At 33.7% G+C, this 21748-nt stretch overlaps 1 protein-coding gene, 2 non-coding genes and 1 pseudogene across 3 annotated transcripts; all 4 read left to right on the forward strand.

Annotated features, from left to right (window-relative positions):
- The first annotated feature begins 1235 nt into the window (after window positions 1-1235).
- TRNAE-CUC (transfer RNA glutamic acid (anticodon CUC)) lies at window positions 1236-1307 on the forward strand. The gene has a single exon. It is a non-coding gene; the product is annotated as a tRNA-Glu (tRNA).
- A 1472-nt stretch (window positions 1308-2779) lies between these two features.
- On the forward strand, window positions 2780-3268 carry LOC147075419 (uncharacterized). The gene has a single exon (XM_085942486.1). The coding sequence runs from the start codon at window positions 2780-2782 to the stop codon at window positions 3266-3268; it is 489 nt and encodes a 162-aa protein (XP_085798612.1).
- A 10611-nt stretch (window positions 3269-13879) lies between these two features.
- Window positions 13880-13951, forward strand: TRNAP-CGG (transfer RNA proline (anticodon CGG)). Its single transcript has one exon. It is a non-coding gene; the product is annotated as a tRNA-Pro (tRNA).
- A 2586-nt stretch (window positions 13952-16537) lies between these two features.
- LOC147075421 (exosome RNA helicase MTR4 pseudogene) lies at window positions 16538-19405 on the forward strand (annotated as a pseudogene).
- Window positions 19406-21748: the final 2343 nt, after the last annotated feature.

The raw sequence follows: 21748 nt of genomic DNA on the forward strand, positions 1-21748 counted from the left end.
ATATATGGAATAAATCGAGTTGAAACTTGACAACTTTCTCGATGATGGACTTTAAAAGTTTCATTTGGGGCTAAAAAAGATTTCTAGTTTTAGAAACCATTTAAATTGTCATGGAAAGAATCAGTGCTTAAAACTCTAGTTATGTTCTGATGGCTGATACTTCTCCAAAAAAGATGAAAATCTAGTCTATTTGTGGACTTTGGTTATGCTTGTTTATAAAAACAGTATCTAAAAAATATTGTAATGAAACTGAGATACTTTTATTGCCATGAAGAAGGGTAGTCACATCGACAAGTTAAATGGCTTATCAATCTCTCTGCGTCTCTGAATCTCTTTCTCTTTTAATATGTTCGATTTCATCGGCTAATTCTTGGCCAGCATTACAAACTTTTGAAATATTTTCCATGATGTTTTCAATTAGAAGTATATTATACTCCTTTCTCCGAATAATAGCCAAAATAACTTGGTATTCTTTATTCCTAGGATTAGAATGCTTCAAATCAGCCGGGACATTGGATTTATTTGTGGTACTACTATTTGAATCAGAACTTATATCAGTGGTGGAAATGAATTGATTTTTATTTGAATCGGTTACTGTGGTATTGATTGGATAGTTTGCATATATTTTGCCATCATCTATGTTAACCTTAGAAATAATTTCAGAGTTTGATAATTCGTCAAGAAGATTACGAATAGTTACTCTCTCTGATTTTATATAGGAAAGTAAATAAAAGAACTGTTTTCTTAACACTTTACAATCCACAAACTGCTCTCTGTACTCTATAAATCTAATAAGGTTGAACTCATCAGTATTTTCTGCTTTACTTCTGTTATATAAAACAAAGCTATCTTTCGAGGAATCCGGAATAAACAGACTACCTTCATTGTTGGTTTCAATCTTTCTTTCAAGCTCTTTTAAAACCAAATCTATCCACTCAGATTTAATCTCATGATCGATGCACTTTCTATTCATGTTATAAAGCATTTAAGGGAAAAATCAGAAGCATCTTTTTATGCAAAAGTGAATGGATATAACAGGACATGAGTTCAAGAGCTACGTCACACGAGAAAGCGATGAGGGACTTACGATATATGAAGTTCATATTTCTGATATTATGGAAATAGGTTTGTTTTTAGATATTTCATAAATAATGCAGGTCAGTTGTTACATACTAAGAATCACATCTTGCTTTGTCATGCACATTTTAGTAAATATCTATTTAAACAGATCATCATCCCTGTTTGTCCAGTGGTTAGGATGTCTGATTCTCACTCAGGAGGCCTGGGTTCGATTCCCGGACGGGGAATTTGAAATACTTTTGCAAGAGCTTTTTTATACAGTAAAAATGAATTTCTTTGGTGTTCCTCACTGGAAATTGTTTCTAAATTTCAAATATGACAATATATTTAAGTCCCACTCCAAATTCATTCAGGTAAGGATGCTGCATTTCAGTGGTGGTAACTTAAGTACATCAATCTAATATCCTATTATTTATTTCAATGTAAACAAATTGGTATAGATCATATCTCTTTGAATAATTATTATGCCACTGTTAATTTCTATGAGGTGAGGGCTTACCTCAATTATTAGTTTATTTTACAATAACTTTCTTACAAGATTCAAAACTTATTCATCTTACATAAAAATAGACAAAAAATGATATCTAATCTACTTTATTGCGTTTTAGCTCACTGGGCCATCCTTGATAGTAGTTTTAACATATTCTCCATCTACAAGAACCTTCTTGCCTTTAAAAGTCATGAAATGGTCGACAACCTTAAATTCCCGCAAAATACTGGCATATCTAGCTTTCTTCAAATCAATCTTTCCATGCTCTAGACCTGTAAAGATTTCCAGCATACCTTCAAGTTGAATTTTTTTATTTGGTGTGTTCACTTTGATAGCCTCAATCTCTTTTCTATCAGATGTGTTTATATCATCAGAAGAGTCTTTTTCGTGACTAACACAACAAATCATTCCTTCACTATGCTCTGAACCGAGTTTCACCTTTTTAATATTCACCACAAACAAGTATACATTGTTCAACAAATCTTCCTTCAAATAGTATGGTCTTAATCCAGAACATATAGAATATTCTTTCTCGATTTCTACTATTTCTTTAAATAGTTTGTCCATTCCATGAACTTCTTCAATTTGAGATATTTTTCCTGACTTAATGTTCAGCATTAGAAAATCGATATCTATAAAGTCAATACTATTTGCTGTAGCGAAGTTACAGATAGCGTCATAGTTTTTAATATTCCCCTTTTCAAGCATATCTCTAACTAGGTTGATAAAGCTGATCAGACCTAATGTTTTATTGGCTTTATCAACTGTAGAAATATTCTTTCTAGAGTTTTTGAAATCTTTCAGCTTAATTTCATCTCCATTCAAAATAAAAAGTTGCGAAATAAGCTCATCATTGTCAAAGGATTGTTCATTGAGTATCAATTTCGTTTCAACGCCCAATACACATTTTACTTTTCGATTTGAATAGTAGCACATGAATTTTAAATCCTCATCCTCCTTCTTATAGGTTAATATCATTAGGAGGGCCTATTCCTTAAGAAATTGGAAAAATAAATATACCACTGTAGCTATTTATAGGACTTATCTCTCCATTATGGTTTCCTCCCGGGCTCTTAAGACTAGTGCAATAGTAAAATCTTTAGCTGTGTAATCGTCAAAACCACTCGTAGGGGCTTGAATCCATCTTAACCAACTATATCCAATCTCTACAAGTTTTTTGAAGATAGAAGAATATTTTTTACCCATAGAATGGAGACTAAGAAGTTTGAGCCAAATTGGGAAATGATTGCTAGAAGATCCAAGATCGAACCATTTGGAGGGGCAGTAAAGCATAATAAGGATGGTCTACTGCCAGAAATCGTTCAAATGAGCTTTACCAAATATACAACTTCAGTCAAAGTTGAAACGCATTCGGAAGACATCGTTGGTGCTTATCAGCCATCTCAAGCTCTAAGCTTCAGCACAAGTACTGTTCTTGAGCCAATGTATAAAACTGCCAGGATCACAAACATTCCTATAAATATAGATACAAGTGGTTTATTGCAAATACTGTACAAAGAAGTCCCATCATTATTGTTTACAAGAGTACACCTGGTCTACGATCGAGATACACATATTTCTAAGGGAACTGCTTATGTCAGTTGTACAACTGAGGAAAATGCCAAGGAGTTCGCAAGAATAGCTAAGAACATTGTTGTGGATTCGTTTAGATTATGTGTAGAGATAATAGCCAACTAGTCATTGGTACATTTGAATCTGCCACGAAAATAAACTTAATTAACACTGATCTAGGGATATGGATAGAAGTCAATATATTTATATTTTGGCTATAATCTATACCAAAAATAGAACAGAAGAGATGAAAATATCACATCCTACTTTTAGTATAGATTATAGCCTAAGATGATATCATTTGTTCATTGGTCGGAAGTATACATCCAAATTAATCCTTGATGATATTTAGTACCTGAAGAAAGTACAATAATGTAAAACAGATTCAATGCATAAGTAAATAATACTCTACAATAAAAAACATAAGCCATTTGTTCTTTCAATCATTTAATCATTCTTCTTATCTTCAAAGTCATTACTATTCCCCAAGACAACCGATGATTTTAATGGTACTTTGGAAGCAATGGGGCTGGCATTCTTTTTCTTCTTTTTCAGCACATTCATGATGCAACTCATTGTCTCTGCATTCGACTCCTCTAAAGTTTTAATTCTATTCTTTAGTATTTTCTCCTTGTTGAGTGTATTGGCATTCAACGACTCAATCTGTTTTTCATATGTCTCCTTTACAATTTCGATTCTTTTCAAATATTCGGCCTGAATCGTTTTAAGATTTTTGTCTAAAACAGTAGTTGCTTCATCAATAGTATTCAGCTCCTGAGATTCAGCTAGGATCTTGTTGCTTAGGGCATTCTTTTCATTTTGTAATTTCATTTTGGAAACAAACTCAATCAGGATATTTTCCACATCCCCTTTTATCTCGTTAACATCATCCTTCAATCTTTTCACAAGTCTAACTTCATTCTGTAGCTTGGAATTCGAATTCTCCAATTCTATAATCTTCATTTCCAACTCACCTACTTGAGAATTCAACGAGTTGATATTCTTATAATACGATGTCTCCATAAATTCGCCATTATTATCAACACTGCTGTTTCCAATCTGTTGAAATTCGTCAATCTCATTCTGGAGTTTACTAATTTCATTTTTTAATTTGTTCTGCTCAATCTTATATTTTTTAGAAATTTTAGCTATTTCATTTTCGTTTTCCAACAATTCTGCCATTCTATTTTCAATCAACCTGTTATTCTCCTGGGTAGCTTGCTTATTCAGCTCCTTGAGATGCTCTATCTCCAATTTCTGTGTTGCAATTACTGTGCTATTGCCACTTTGACCATTCTCGTTTTCCTCGATATCATCATCTGCTATACTTAGTACACTTCTACTAGCTCTTGCCCTCTTATATTCTGTTTCTTTCTGCAATCTATTGTACTGAACATGGAGCTTCTCCAATTCATTTCTGTAGTTTGTTGCTTTAATTTCCAACTCTGAATTTTCTTTAGTGGTCTTATTCAACTCTTCTGACAGCTCAATAACTCGGCCATTACTTTCTTCAACTGACAATTTTAGCTCTGCTTCTACAAACTTGTATCTGTTAAGTTTGTCCTCCATTTGTTCCATTGCCAGAGAATTCTCTCTATTCTTAACATTCAAAGTCCTTTCTAAATCACCTCTCTCTCCTTTTAATTTTTCAACCAAAACCGATAAATCTTTGACTTGGTTTTCATATTTTTTGTTTCCACTCTCCAATTTCAAAACTACTGCTTCAAGCTTCTGTTGATCCACATGATGCGACTTCTTTAATTCGACAATCTCATCTTCTAACTCATCAATTCTACCTTTCATCTCCTTTATCTTTTTGTCTTTTTCTTGAATCAACTCATCCAGATTGGCCATTTGAGAATCCTTCTCATCATTTAAAGATTTACAATGAATCAATTCATTCATAGTTTCGTTGTAATCGGAGTTGAGCTTGTTGAACGTGGAATTTAAACTGTCACATTTTTCCTGTTGCTCGTTAAATTTCGATTTCAACTCGGCATACTCTGATTTCTGGGTCTCTAGTTTGTTTGAAATGATATTGTATTTCTTATTGGTATTCTCTGACACTTCTGTAAGACTTTTCTTGACTTTCTCAAAGGCTTTGGCTTTGTCCTCAATCGATTTCACCAGCTCCAAATTTGACTTTTTCATTTTTTCATTACTCTTAGACATTTCATCAACTTGTCCTGTAAGATGATCATTCTTAGAAGTTAGTTCTTCAATTGTGACCGTCTGCTCTTCATTCTGTTTACTTCTCTGCTCAAGATCTCTTTTAAGATCCTTTTCAGATTCCACCAGCTCATAGTAGGTATTTTGTAACTCATTATACTTTTCGTTAACCTCACTACCCTCTTGTTCCATTTCATTCAACAAATTGTTGTATTTTTCCACTGAACTGTTATATTTATCATTTAAAGTATTGAATTTTCTAGTTATTTTCTCATGCTCCTCTGAAATATCCTTACATTCTCGAACTGATTTCTTATAGTTCTCTGTTATGTCATCAAATTGCCTTTTGAGCTTCTTGTAGTTCTCAGACTCTACCTTCAATGATTCTGTGAGCTGCAAAACCTTTTCCTCAAATTTGTGAGATTCATTTTCAAATGCTTCTTCGATCTCCTCCTTCTCACTTTTCAAATCACTCAACTTGGTCTTGTTTGAATTATTTTCGTTGGTCAATGATTGATTAATAGCTCTTAGCTCAACCAGCTCCTTCTTACAGTCTGCCAATTGCTTTTCAAACTCATTTCCACTCTGCTTAAATCCTTCAATTAGCTTCATTTGCTCCACCTCTCTATTTTTTAAATCTGTAATTTTATTATTTAGTGTTTTGGTAATATCACTGATCTTCCCATTCATTTCCTCTATGTGATCACTGTTGCTTTTCTTCATCTCATCCTGCTCAACCATCAGCTTTTCTAACTCTTTTTTGTATTTTGAAATTTCTGAACTATTGCTTGAAATAAGTTTATCGGATTCCATTATTTTTTGTTTGTATTCTCTGATTTGCTCTTCTGAACATATAATCTGTTGCTCATACTGCTGCTTCACACTTTTCCACTCATTCAGATATATCTGTTTGTTTATTTCAAACTCCTCAATATACAAGGATCTGTTGTTGTTAAACTCTTCAATATACTTCTTCCTTTCATCCTCGTAATTCGCCTTGATTTTTTCTATTTCTATTTTTTCCTTCTCCCTATTTTTCTCTAAAACTGCCTCATTTAACAGTGGCTTGACCTTTTGATACATTTTCCACCAGTTACTCTTCAATAAATCAATACATCTCAAGCTGTCAAATTTCAGAGATTTGACTGCTGCCTCCACTTTTTCTATTCTTTTATTTCTTTCAATCTGTAGCTTGCTTTTTAAAATCTCTGCAATATAAAATCCTATCTTTTCAATGACCTTTTCTCTTCTATTTTCTAATTCTGCTAATATACCTGTTTTAAAAAATATTTTTGATTTTCCAAATTTATAATCAACATTGATCGAAAGATTTGAGGAGTCCAGAATACACTTTGAGGCATCTTTGACCGGCTTTGATGAAATATCATCTGTCAATCCCTCGATTGAGCTGCTCTTGCTACTAGAACTACTTAGAAGAATAATATGGATACATTTGTATTTGCTAATAAATTGATCATACTCCATTCTGCTGGGAAATCCAATTCTACTGATTCTAATACCCTCCAACACTCCATTACACCTCAGCTGATCCAAAACCAGTTTATTATTAAACAAATTGTGCACTTTTTCTAAATTCGGCAAGATACATCTCACAAAATGAGGCTGGGTATTGTTTAATAATGACATGAGCTGATTCAAATTGTCTCTGTGGCTTTGAGAAACAGTTCTAAAGAATCCTTTTTTGATAATATTGTTATTTCTGGCAAGATTAGTGCTGTTCTTGTGTGTTCTCCTTCGGATAGGATTGTCTCCATGATTATTGTTTTTGATGACCGACTCAACCTCACTGTGCAAATAATCTTTATTCTTCTCTATCCAATCAGAGACATCATATTCCACATTTCCTGCATAATGCTTTAGAACAAAGGTAAGATTGTTATAATCTACATTCACAATGACTGGATTAGCTTGTGTCGAAGCATCTTGCTTCATACTACCATTAAACCTATTGCCGTTGTCATCCTTTAAATCTCTCCCCTGAATCGTATGTATCTTTTCTGCAAATGTTCGGTCATTAGCTCCTGGCATTACACACTCCTCGTCCAAATAAGACAATATCCCTATTGGACTATTGGATTCTATCATGGAAATACAAGGCTCCAGATCCAGTCCGAAATCTATAAAATCCCAATCTATTCCTTCCTTTTCATAAACCGCCTGCTCTCTCACGAACATATGATGGTTAAAAAATTGTTGTAACTTCTCATTTGTAAAATTAATCAAAAGCTGTTCCAAAGAATTCTGCTTGAAGATTTCAAACCCTGCAATATCCAGAATCCCAATAAAGTTGGTTGAACCATAAGCACTGTTATTGCAAGAGAAATTGGAATTTCCCAGATCCAATTTGTCATTGACTTGATCAATCAGTCGATCAAACATTCTCTCGTATATAACCTTTATGATCCCTTCTACTATTTTATTGCATTGATCTTCATTTCTAGTAACCTCAACAACTTCATTACCCGCATGGATTTGAGGATGGATTATTGCCGATAGCAGGGCGGCCTGGTTTATACCCAATAAATCACATGCTATGGAAATGCTAGACTTATCTGGCTTATCATTCATACTATTTGGCTTAATGTCTATCTTACCAGAATTGTTCACAAATATAACATTCGATAAATGCATTATTCCTGCAACAACTCTAAAATACTCCATATGATCAATACCAAATGCCTCTAACATTGCAATTAGGGACTCACAATCTGTATTGACCATGTGATTGGAATGATTCACAGCGCTCTTGCCGTTACTAGCTATGCACATATATTGAAGATTACTGTCTATAAACAATGGCTTTTTAATCTCATCACTTGCTGCCAGAAGTGTATAGAATATATGATAGTTCTGTTCTAACTCGTTTCTGTAGCATAGTCTGCTCTTCTCCAAGAGATATTTGTTAATCTTCCCACCTGCAATATTGTTTTTGTTGAAAAATATCTGAATGTACTTTCCAAATCTGGAGGAATTATCATTTTTTACTGTTTTAGCATTTCCAAACGCTTCCAAAATAGGATTGGTCAATACTAGTAAAGAGTTTATATCTGTAGTACTACCGATGGGTTCATTTGACTTTGAACCATTTCTTTCTCCAATGCTACTAAGATACTCTATCACCTTCTTTGTATTTTCCGTTTTACCCGCACCAGATTCCCCAGTAATAAGAATTGACTGACTTACTCCAGAATCAATCAGGTCTGTATAGGCTTGGTGTGAAACTGTGTAAATATGAGGCAACTGAGTAGTTCCACTCACATTGTCATCAACAATTTGTCTGTACGGGTTTACACCGATTAGAAACATTCCTGAGTTTGTATAAATTTTACTTTCGGAATATCGATTGTTCAGGGTATATAAAACAGAAGGCTCATTCAGATGACTCAGTTGAGCCAAGTCATCAACTGTATCAAACGCAGATGGATTTGCAGGTGCACATCTGGAAATATTGAATGTAGATCCATCTTCTGTTAAATATGTTGTAAGTGAGGAATGAGTTGCAAGAACATTCTTGAAAGATGATGAATTATCTGTAGGAACCCAAATTCTGAGTGGGTTAATGGGTGCCATTGTGGACGCATCATCCTGCATTTTAGAATCTTTATCATTCTTCATGCTGTGTTTATTTTCAAACATGGGCACAAAAACAGAACTAAAGAAAACAATAATATGTTTGTTTTAAACAAATGGGTAAGGTAATCGTTAATCTGTTTGAATGAGATTATGAATATTTTATTAACTTTATTTCCATCTTCTGTTTGAAAAAATTCCAAACTGTGCTGGTAAGTGTATAAAATAGATCTGTGTTTCTTTTTTACTAAGAAATACATAGTTCTTCATAGAGTACACTGCTGGAAGAGTTATAGACTGATGATTCGATTCTTGTTGGCTAAAATTACAGTGCCCTTCCAAATTATATTTGTTTGGATGGAGTCCCAGATATTGATGAATGGGTAATAACGTTAGTTTACATATGTTCAAAACAAAATTCCAAACTGTCAATTTTCGTATAATAGGTATATTTCTCTATTATTCTAACTTTTAATCAACTGGCTTACTTTTTGAATTATCTATGCTAGAGCTATTTGAGAGAAATATTAAACTATAATGTACAATTTGCTATTGATATTGTGATCATTTGTATAAAGATAGCACTAACCTTTTTTAGATTATTAATTGATTACCTCCTTGATTTCTTGAGTTATAAGGAGTAGTCAATAATCTTTAAATAAAACTAATTGAATAGGAAAAAGCACAATGGATTGCATAAATAGGTTGTTGTTATAAAAATATTTTACAATTTTTTCCATCTCCTAAAATTAATTAATTGCATATATTTAATCAATATTATTTGGGTATATTGATTTAGTATAAAAATAAATTCTCAAATTTGTCCCAATGCTATTCACACAAATAATGACACTGTCAATGATTTACTGTGAAGATCGTGATCTTGGATCAGATATAATAAACCCAACAACAGTTCCGCTAACACCAACGACCAAGGATTCGCCAACACCAGGTCCAGATCCATTAGATTCACCATTAGATTTACCATTACCAGAATATTCCCCAAAATCCGAACTGTTAAATGAAATGACAACTGAAGGTATAACAATATCGGAAAAACTAAACCAAATATTTGAAGGTTTAAAAGGAAATATTGAATCATTTAAGGAAGCTGCAGGTAACGCGATTAAATCCATAGAATCTGAGGAGGGTCCTTCAGAAATCACTGAAAAGATGAATGGTGCTAGTGAAACTTGTAAAGAACTCCAAAAATCAATTGGTATTGCACTTCATAGTATAATTCTTGAGAAAACCGGTAAACTGACGAAAGAAGAGTTAAAAATGGTTAAGGGTGAATTCAGAAAGATTGTATCTGACCTTTATCAGGGTTTACCATATGACCACAATTCCTTCATAAGGTATTGTAAAACTCTCCCAACATCAACACCAGAAGATCCAGATTTACCATTCCCAGAACCAGAACATTCCATAACACCTGAAGCACTGTTAAATGAAATAACAACTGAAGGTAAAACAATATCGGAAACACTAAACCAAATATTGGAAGGTTCAAAAGGAAAGATTGAATCATTTAAAGAAGCTGCAGATAACGCAATTAAATCCATAGAATCTGAGGAGAATCTTTCAGAAATCACTGAGAAGATTAATAAAGTTCATAGAAGTCGTAACGAGCTCGTAAATTCAATTAATACTTCATTCCGTGAAATACTTCTTGAGAAAACCGGTAACCTGACAACAAGAGAGTTAAAAATGGTTAAGGAAGAATTCAACAAAATTGTATCTGATCTTTATCAAGACAAACCATATAATAACCATTTCTATTTTATAAGGTATTGTCAAACCCTCCCAGCATATAGAGAGTATCTCAACAAAAAGAGATGTACTGAAGTACTTCTTACTACCAATTTTACCAACCCCAAGTATAATAATATAACTGTTTTTGAAATGCTTAAAGATAAATTAAGTAAAAGTAACGTTAGAAAATCTCAAATTGATACGGTAAATAATGCATTGCATAGGGTTGATGAGTTAATAATTAAAGAAGCCACATATTTGAAGCCCTTAGTTGATAAGGAAGATTTAAGTAAGGAGGATTTAGATAATATAGTAAAATTTATAACGTCTGATTTTAAACATGAATATGGAAGTATGAAAGTTTTAATTGCTCAAGCTGACATTGAGCTTAAGAGAGAGGATATTGAATCAGCTCTACCTATCGTTGAGAACATTCTTGAAGAGGAAAAAGATGATTTGAGAAGTAGTTTACCCTCCACTATTAGTAGCACAATCAACAGTGATGATATAAAAAAATGGGTTATCGAGAAATATAAAGAAATGGAACGACTAATGCCGGAAAATATCCTTTTAAATTTTATAAATTTAAAGATACTTTTTAAGCATCTAAATGATAGCTTGGAGAGGGCAAATGAATGTCTAGTTGCAAATGGACAACCACCAGTAGAGATCTACTGGTTGCGACCTAGTCCCAACTGAATAAATTCATTGAACAAACATTAGGTGTATTAAAATTTTTCTAACCTTTTGAGTTTATAGAAAACAAGCATATTTATTCCAAACCACTTGCGTCTGGATGACCAAGGCCGTTAATTATTGTTGTATAGAATTTTTAATCACAGAATAAATAACTCACATGGTAGTTTGGTTTTGCAATACCCTCTATGGATGTCTACCAAAAACTTTCAACATAAAATGTGACCAAATTGGTTGATTGTAATCATAACTCCAATCACCGAACTAAAACAGGGAATAATTTACAAATTTGTTAAACCCCAACTCTATAGTTTATTTATTTGAGTATTTTTCTCTAAAAACTGCAGGTTTAAAGGTGTTTGAGACAACTCTCCAATTACTCTGGAAAACAAGAAGAGCATTGTCAAACATATGTATTCCACTGATAAACAATCCCAAATCGTAATTGTCATTTGCTGAATTTACGATAAATCTGTCGTTTGCAAAATATTTCTCATTTGCAATATGAATTACTCTATTTACCATAGACTTTCTCTTTCCCCCATCATTAACAACAAAGTGGAGACCTTCACTTTCAATTAAATAATAAATATCATTGCCAATACACTTTGCAGCCAAAATATTGGAATATGCCAAAATATTTTTCGATTTTGAAGAGGCTTCATCTTGGCTTGATAAGTTCTCATTTTCCTTTGCAGAAGATTCCATTTCAAGCTCATACAATTTTGTTTGCAATATGCTATCTTTTTTTATGGTATATATAATATTGCTAATAGGTAATATCAATGAGTTTTCGGTTGCAATAATAGATTCACTCAGATTATCAACTTTTATATCACAGCAAACATCCTCATAAGTTTCCAGATTAAAAATACAAATGCTTCTGCTCAAGAAAACCATAACCAAATACCTATCTGTGAAAACAATCTGCTTAGAAGTCTCAAAAACCTTGATTTGCTCAGTATTAAAATGTTCTCCATTATTAATTTTGTATAAAATCGATCCATTAATGGAGGAATGGGCCATAAACTTACAGTCTAAGGACATCGAACCTGCCAAGATGTGTTTTTTAGTGTGAAATTTCATATAATGGTTGTAGTTTGTAGGCTGTGGATCAATTGACGAGTAATCGATCTCACAGAATGTTGATTTATCCACAAAGGAATTAGAAGGATGGATTTCTTCATCATTAGATAACTTAAAAAGGCTGATTTCTAAATCACTGAAAATATAAAAGCATTCCGTGTGGCCATTTAGTTTGGACACACCAGTGATTATAGATTGATCAAATATACGCAATGGGACATATTTTTTACCTTTATATGAATTCCTCACGATCAGGGAATCCTCCCCAGATGTGTAAAAATCGTTACCCAAATTAATCATTGTAAGCACTTCTGCAGAATGAATCGTAGTCTGGGTCAGCTTGATAAGCTTTTCACCAACTGAATAGCAAATGATTCTAGAGTCTTCTCCAGAAAGATGAATGGTGTTATTAAAAAAGTTGATGCAGTTGATTTTGGAGTCTCTGGCCTGAATAGAATCCAGCCTCACCTCGTTGAAAATATCAAATAGAATAACTCTTCCGTTTTCGTGAATACTTACAAATCTGTTATTGCCAACACCAATAATATCCACTATATTTTGACTCAATCTCCTTTCCTCAGGGTTCCTATATCCCATTTTATCTGTTGACATTTTTAAATCAACCTCTGCAATAATTTTCTGATTTTTGATCAGTTTGACCGAGTGATCAATGGTGCAGACCAAAACCTTATCTTCAAACTCGTAAATGGATAAAACATCTGTCTTTGAGCTATATACAACTCGTTTGGTGCCAAACTGAACAATTTGGCGATGATTTATGACATAATAAAATATTCTTTCAGTGTATTGAACCTTTTTGAAGCTCCCAAAAATAAAGGTTGCATCAACCTCGAATATCTCCAATGTGAAGTTTACAATATTAAATAGAACAATGTTTCGACATTCGGTTAGCATAACCACTGTTTCCAAATCTAAGAAGAAAGATTGCTTAACGATGAAGTCCAATTCGTACCGAAGGAAGGGAATAGAAGTCAGGATGCTTATAAAATCAACAGTTTTATTTCTACGAAATGCTGTAATAATTTCTTCATTTGAACACATTGATGTAACTGGTGAAAAAATGTGAGGAATACTTTTAAAGATGTGTGCTTTCATAAGATGGTCAAAAATTTTCAAGATTGAAAAAATTCAAAAAATTATATGATAGAGTCCATTCCAAAAATTAACTCAGAAGAGACAACCAAAACTCTCTTTAAAGATGATATAGTTTTCGCAATAAACATCAGGCTCTCTAAGCTTTGATTTAAAATTACTTGAATAATACTCATGGATGTAGCCGACATTATATTGAAGAAGAGGATATTAATCCAGAGTCCATCTACTTGTCAGATATTCTATTATGATCCAAAATAGTTGTTGTAGGGAAGCATTTAATATGTAGATTTAAATTGTAAATTAATATTGGTTTCAACCAAATGCGCCCCGCTGGCTTAGTGGAATAGCACTCGGTCCGGGTCCGAGAGGTCTCGGGTTCGATTCCCGATCGGGGTCTTGTTTTACATTACAAAAAATATATGAAAACCAAGTCTAGAGATATCATCATCTCTCCTTTATGTATTTTGTATAATTTAATACAAGTCAAAGCATAATACAGAATCTCTTATTTAATTATATAATACAAATCAAATCGTTTTTGAACTGAATCTATATCTATGTCCCAAAATAAAAGCACTATATACAGCATCATCATAATTAGTATATAGCTTTAATCATATATATTGTATATTTCATGAGTTGGGCAAACATCAGTCCAAAACTAAAAACCAATGACAGCACACAAATTGCAGAAAAGTTTGTACTTTTATCCTGCATTTTTAGGTAGAATAGAAAGGGAAATATAAAAGATAACGAATTCGTGAATACACTGGCATTTAAAATTAGAAGTGTGTCCAAATTATATGGATTGAAAAGTGCAATCGAGGAAATCGAACCGCAAAGAAGTATGGTGGCTGTAGCCCTATTAAATTTAGTGTCTTCAGGGCCAAAAATCCAGCCTCTCAGTATTGGAATTATTGGATTTGCAGCCAATGGCAATGCGCTAAACAGAACTGCAATAAATCCATAGGAGCACAGCCTAATCAACACAATTCCAATTTTAAAAGATCCCCCCTTCAGTCTGCCTATCAGGGAGTTTGGGCCCAAGGTCATTGCGTCTAGAATAATTGATGTGATTTCTGTTCCCATAAGCCGGTATCCAGTGAACCCAATAATTCCATAGATAAAAACACTAGCAATGGATGAAATCCCGGTGGTGAATATGATGGACTTCAGATCTTTTCTCTCCATGGAATCGTAAATGTTCACAATGGAGAACTGACAATGCAGAGCAAAGATGAAGAGTGAAATGCCATCGGCAATATTATAGTTAAATGGTAGAAACTCCGAGGATTGGTCGAAGTAGAAGTTAGAGATTATTAAAATCAGAATCAAATAAATAATTACTCCAACACTTACAAACGCGTTGTATTTGAGACTCGTAATTTCCCGCTGTAGGCAGAATGGCAAAATTCCCGCCAATAGCATCAGCCCCATTAGGCGCTTTATAATAGCTTCAGGATAGTCCGGGAAAAATGAAAAGTTTTGATATAACTGCTCGGTACATTTACCAAAAGCCGATATCATTGCTCCAAAGCACGAAAAAAACAGTGAAATATCAACTGCATGTTTATATGTTGAGCTATATTCACTAGCTATTTTGGGATAAGAAGCTGTTTGTAGGTTTAACTTCATTGCTACGTACAAGAGAGCGTACAGGGATAGAAAAGTCATTATGCCTACAAACGATATTGCAGCCATTCCTCCTATATATCCAATATAGAGAAATGCTAAGGGCATAAACAGTGTTCCATTCCCCAAAACCGACATTATCATTGTGAAAATGGCCGATGTATTCGAAAACCGAGAGACCATTAAGGGTAATTTGCATATAACCGTTTATAAGATCACTGGAATGTCATACAAACAAATTGTAAAACTAAATAAAAATTGGTTTTACAAGCAAACAAGATTTTAGCAACTAAAACCAAACAAACCCCGTAGTTTTCCCCGGAAAATCTTATAAAGAAACTCTACCTAATCCAAGATCATTCCAATTAAATGTTCTAGAATCTGTTAACATGCCAAATAGTTCCTAATTGCTCCAAAAAAGACAACAAACAAAAAGACACTTAAATTATAATAACCTTGCCAGTTAGTGGCTCAATTTATTCCATTAGAATTCTTTCAGACAGAGCTTTCTGCAGTATTTCTTTTTTTTTATAATACAATTTCTCATCAAGTAGAACAACCTTCTTTTCCTTTTTTTCAATCGGAACCTTTGTTGCCTCACCAAATATTGTCTGTTCCCACCCTTGGCTAATGCTTTCTGCCTCTCTCTGAATAATTATTTTTTCAACAGATAGTTCTTCTTCAAAATGCTTTAGCCTATTCATGTAAGCATCGGAAATTATTGCATATTTATGAAGACCACTGGCTGTTTCTAACTCATCTGCCAAGTTCCAGCAGTTATTTAAACATACTTTTGCCCCCCGTAATAGCTGGATCTTTTTTTCCCGGCTATCCTTTCCGATATTTTCGTAATAAATGTCCAATTCACGATTTGGAAACTCCTCCATAGATTTGTTAGTAGATCTTCTAAAACTTGCAAAAAGGACTATCGTAGCAAAAATTAATGCGATTGTAACAATCATTGTATGGGTAAAAAAATGCACAATATCTTTGAAGAATTTGAAAAGTAACAAAAGCATACTAACTGGCATACCCTGTAGTGTTTAATGGGGGTGTATTATTTCAGGGCTATTAACATCTTTTGGTAATGGAAAACTGCCCCATAGTAGCAGTAGTTGTGCCAAGCAATTATGTTATTTAAGACAAAGATCAAAAATTAATATTCATTCTCTAATTTCTATTGTTGACTATTAAGGAGTAAAACTACTTCTAATGCAATGCTATTAATTGTGGTTTTTTCTTCACTACTAAATATGGCCTTAACCACCAATTGTTTAGTTTCTAACTAACTTGGGGGTTTGCGGGAAATTCAGATTATACTATGACAGAGCCATACTTTTCTTGCCCTTTATGGATGCAGATTTTTTTGAAATTTTTGATGATTCTTCTAAATTACAAGCCATTCCAACTCTTATAGAGGAAGATCCAAGAACAATTGTGGTTGATGAGTTTTTTGAAAATAATACAAAACATCAAGCAATCATTCCATATCCAATGTACAAGGAAATGTGCCAAAAGTCCAACGATGATAAAGTTAATACAATGTGCAGCAACAGCAATATTGTCGAGGATGGGACCTTGAGTTTAAAAATGGGCAATACTGTTCAATCTATTCCACGAATCCCTAGCCTGTCTGCTAAGCAATACAAGTTCCAGCTTGATACATTTCAAAATCTCTCAATTAGTGCTATTGAAGAGGACCAGTCAGTTTTGGTAAGTGCACACACGTCCTGTGGGAAGACAGTTGTTGCAGAGTATGCAATAGCTCAGGCTATTAAGAACAATCAGAGGGTGGTTTATACATCACCCATTAAAGCACTCAGTAATCAGAAGTTTCGGGAGTTGCAGGAGGAATTTAATGATGTAGGGTTAATGACTGGGGATGTCACACTCAACCCAGAGGCTTCCTGCTTGGTGATGACTACTGAGATATTAAGAAATATGCTATACAAGGGCTCAGAAGTGATTAGAGAAGTTCATTGGATTATTTTTGATGAGATTCACTATATGAGAGATAAGAGTAGGGGAGTTGTGTGGGAGGAGACCATCATACTACTCCCAAGACATGTGAGAATGATATTTCTGAGTGCAACCATTCCGAATGCGAGAGAATTTGCAGAGTGGATCTGTTATGTGCAATCGCAGATAGTTCATGTGGTTTACACTGAAAAAAGGATAATTCCTCTGATTCATTATTTTCAAACAGATAAATTGTATTGTATCAAGGACGAGAAATTTAAATCTAACGAGTTTTTGCAGTCAATGGAATCTGTAATTCCAAGAAAGGATTTGGCAAAATCCATTGGGGAAGTTCTTGAGCATATAAATGTGCCGGCTGTAATATTTTCATTTTCCAGAAAGGACTGTGAAAAGTTTGCAACCTCTTTAACTTCAAGTAGTACGGGTACTACCAGGGATTTTTTGAACGAAGATGAAAAGGAGACAGTTATAACCATTTTTAACAACGCTATCAGTTCATTAAGGGAAGAGGATAGAAATATTCCAATTATCGAAAATATGCTGCCTCTGCTTCTGAAAGGAGTTGGAATTCATCATTCTGGTTTACTACCGATTATTAAGGAGATTGTAGAAATATTGTTTCAAGAGTCTCTTGTCAAGGTCCTGTTTGCTACAGAAACATTTTCCATTGGTTTGAATATGCCGGCTAAAACCGTGATATTTACTAGCCTGAAGAAATTTGATGGAGAAAATAGAAGAATATTAACATCTGGCGAGTATATACAAATGAGTGGAAGAGCGGGAAGACGAGGATTGGATGACAAGGGGGTTGTGATCAGCCTAATTACTGACAAATTAGAGACAAGGCAGGTCAAGGAGATGTTTTCATCGAATTCTGATAAGTTATATTCTGCATTTAGGTTGACGTATAACATGGTGCTAAATCTGATGAGAGTGGAGGATCTTGATCCCATGTATCTTTTAAGCAGAAGCTTCTTCCATTTTCAGGCATATAAGAATGCAATCGCACAAGAGAAGGAATTGAAATTGGAAATGGCTATGGTTAAGAAATTCGGAGCAAATGAGGAGGTTACCCAACTAAAGACGTGGCTGCAGAAGAGAGAGCATCTTTACATCCATCGGAATCAACTACTTTCTTCTACTTTCATGGACTTTATAAAAATGAAGGGAAGAGTTGTTGATCTAATGATTCCGAGAAATGGATGCCCTCTTTTTATAAGAAATGCAGTTATTAGGAGTTTTAGAAGTGCAGATTCAGAATACATCACTGCACATATTTTGACAAATAATGATATAGAGCTAAAGGAGTTTCATATAGAGACTGTGTGTAATGTGTATGACATAAGAGTAAAACCAGATTTAAGGATATTTAGCAAAAAATTCAAATTGATGGAGTTTTCATGTGAATTGAATGAAGATATTTCAGAGCTGGAAGATCGTATTTTTACACAGTTTCCACAAATTGACTTAGAGAATTGTCTTTTTTGTGGAAAGCCGTCCAGGGCATGCTTGGTAGAATGTGCGACCGACAAATCTAGTGAGTATGGAGTTTCAGTTGTTAAGGAAGCTATTGAATCAATCAAAGCAGAAATAGGCCAGTCTCACTTTTTACAAAAGATAGAATATCTCAACAACCTTCGTGAGGTATATCACATGGCAGAATGCAAGAAAATGATCAATGTCTTGAAGAAGTTGGGACATCTAGAAGGAACTACTGTGTTAATGAAGGGGAAGATGGCATCAGAGATATCTTCTGGGGATGAAATGCTGTTGACAGAAATGATTTTTGGATCTGATTTCTGTGAACTTCCTCTTATGGATATGGTGGCTCTCCTAAGCACAACAATTTGTGAAGAATCGCCATCTGATGATGGTGTGCTGTCTGAGGAAAACAAGAAGCTCATAGACATCCTTAAAGCGTCAGTTCACAAAATTAGTGATGTAATGAACGAATGTGGAATTAGTATTTCAGAAGACGATTATATCAATAGGTTTTCTTTTGAACTAATGGATGTCGTCAAGATGTGGATGAGTGGATATACATTTGTGGAGATATGCAATAGCACTAACGCATTCGAAGGATCAATTATTAGAACATTTAAAAGATTAGAAGAGCTTCTTAGACAACTGTCCAATGCAGCAGGAGTTATTGGAAATAATGAGCTTATGAATATGTTTGGACAGGGGATATATCTGATCAAAAGAGATATTGTTTTCGCCAACTCATTATACCTGTAGCCCATTGCAATAGTATATTCCGAATAAATTAGTTTAACCAGCTTTTAATGCATTTACCCAACGAAGTTTGGCTATTCATTCCGAGATATTGTTCCAACCATCCAATTCTGGCAAGAAATACCAAGTAAAATTTAAACTATATATTCTTAGCCAAGGCCCTAGTAGAAATTTTTATTGAAATGCCCTTATGGACTATCCAGACAAAATATCCAAAATTATTTTTGAAAATATTTCACTGATTATTAATGGAAAAGAAGTAGCCTCGGAATTAAACTTTTATATAAAGGGAATATATGGATTGTATATCTCAACACCAAATTCTATTCTTGAAGAAGTATTATGCCTTTTCTCCAAAAATATAGAGCTGAGAAAAGAAATAGTGGTTAAAGGAACAATTTTGCTTCAAAGAAGTGATTCGATATGCTGTAAATTTTCAACAATAAAAGACAAGTATTTAGATCAGTACCATAGTAATAGTAGGCGCAGAAAAGACATTAATCTCATAATTGATTCATACTGCACTTCTCATGCCTCAATTAAGGATTTTACTAAAATAAACTGCGATAGGTTCCATCTATTACTGAATCCATTTGTTATTTTTGATTGTCACGAAACTGTATTGGATGCATTGAACTTTATAGATAGCTCGATATCACAGACTGTTGTTAAGGAGTGGAATGTAGATTTTTGCTACAAAGCGTTGGAAAACCTAACTGTGGATGAGTCAAGAATATTTGAGCTTATTATCAACGTCTTATCGAAGCCACCCTTTATATTTCTGAAGAATTTTGATATAGCAGTCAGAAAAAGAAAGGAATATCTAAGAAGACTTCATAAATTTGTCAATGAAAATGGAATTGTGTGTTTAATAACAACAAACTCAAAGAATTCGAAATCTAACAAATATTTTAATGGATCATTGATTATATCGAACGAGAATATTATAACCTTGGACGCAGTTGCATCTGAAAGATACTTTTACTATAGACTTCTAAACAAAATCGGACTAGGAGCCCCGTTGGATGAAGACACAATATTGATGAAATCCCTTTCCCATAGTCTAAATGAGAAATATCGAAAAAAAATACTGAAGAGTAATAATATCCCACCTGTAGATCAGATATCTAAACCAGTAGATGAATTTAACGAAGTAAAAGAAGTTACTAAAAATCTGTCAGAACTATTTTGTGATAAATGTGCTTTGTTGAATAGGAAGTATTCCAATTACGCAGCAACTATCAGTAAAATCCCCATGTACAACTATAGAGTTTATTATAGACGATTTAAGTGTGATAAATTGGTCGATATAAAGAGATCCAGTAAAACCTCAGTGTATTTTCGTATGTTCAATCTGAACATTTACAAAATAGATGTGAAGCAGGCATTGCTATTGGCAAGAAGAAGATTTTATCTTTTTATCTATAATTATCAAAACGAGACCAATATCTTTAGAGGGATGGGACCATTGATTATCCTAATTATATTATTAAAAATTAGCCGAGACATGTCATTTGACAAGCTTATGTTATTTCTTCCACATTTGGGAGTAGACCTTTGGATGGAGGGCAACTTGCTTCTAACGCTTCTTCTCTTTTTCTGCTACTCATTTATCAATTTGAATGATATTGAATCGATTCATCAACAAGTATTTTCGTTCGCCTCCAAGAAGGAATCTACATTAAATCATGGATTTTTCCAAGTGATATTTTCTAGCATTTCTATGGGTGTGCGAATGGTATCAAACATTGTCAAATTAATACACCAATACTTAGCATTGTGCTTTAAGGTTATATTCCAGGGGAAACTATCGGCAAGGCATCATCTCCTTGTCTTCAAGGTAATGATTTATTATGTTATTTTACACAATGATTCAGTGCTGTTGGACACAGACATGCAATTTCTTAGATATTATATTAATGTGGTGATATCACCCGGTACCTATATTTTTGGACTAATTTTATTCCTATTTGCCACTCAGTTTGCTACAACAAGAATTATTTTCTATATTTTTCAAATAGAAACTGATCAGCTGATCAATTCGCACAGTTTAATACATACACAGAATATCCAAAATTTCAACCCCGAGTATCAAAACACTCCAGATTTATGGATGTTAGGGCGGTATACCCTACCACAATGTATCATTGAATGCTTTCGAATGTGGAATACACTGTTTTCACCTATTCTAATAAGTATAATATTCGTAAATATCTTCTATGCTAATATTATCTCCTATCGGCATAGAGAAGTAACGGTTGCATACTTTATTGCCCAGTTTATACTCAGCGACTATTTGGAATTTTTCTTAAAGAATGAAAAGCTTATTTCCAATATCCACACTAT

The sequence above is a fragment of the Rhyacophila brunnea genome, unplaced genomic scaffold, assembly GCF_057557595.1.
Source record: "Rhyacophila brunnea isolate RB1 unplaced genomic scaffold, BYU_Rbru_1.0 scaffold_145, whole genome shotgun sequence".
Lineage (NCBI taxonomy): Eukaryota > Metazoa > Arthropoda > Insecta > Trichoptera > Rhyacophilidae > Rhyacophila > Rhyacophila brunnea.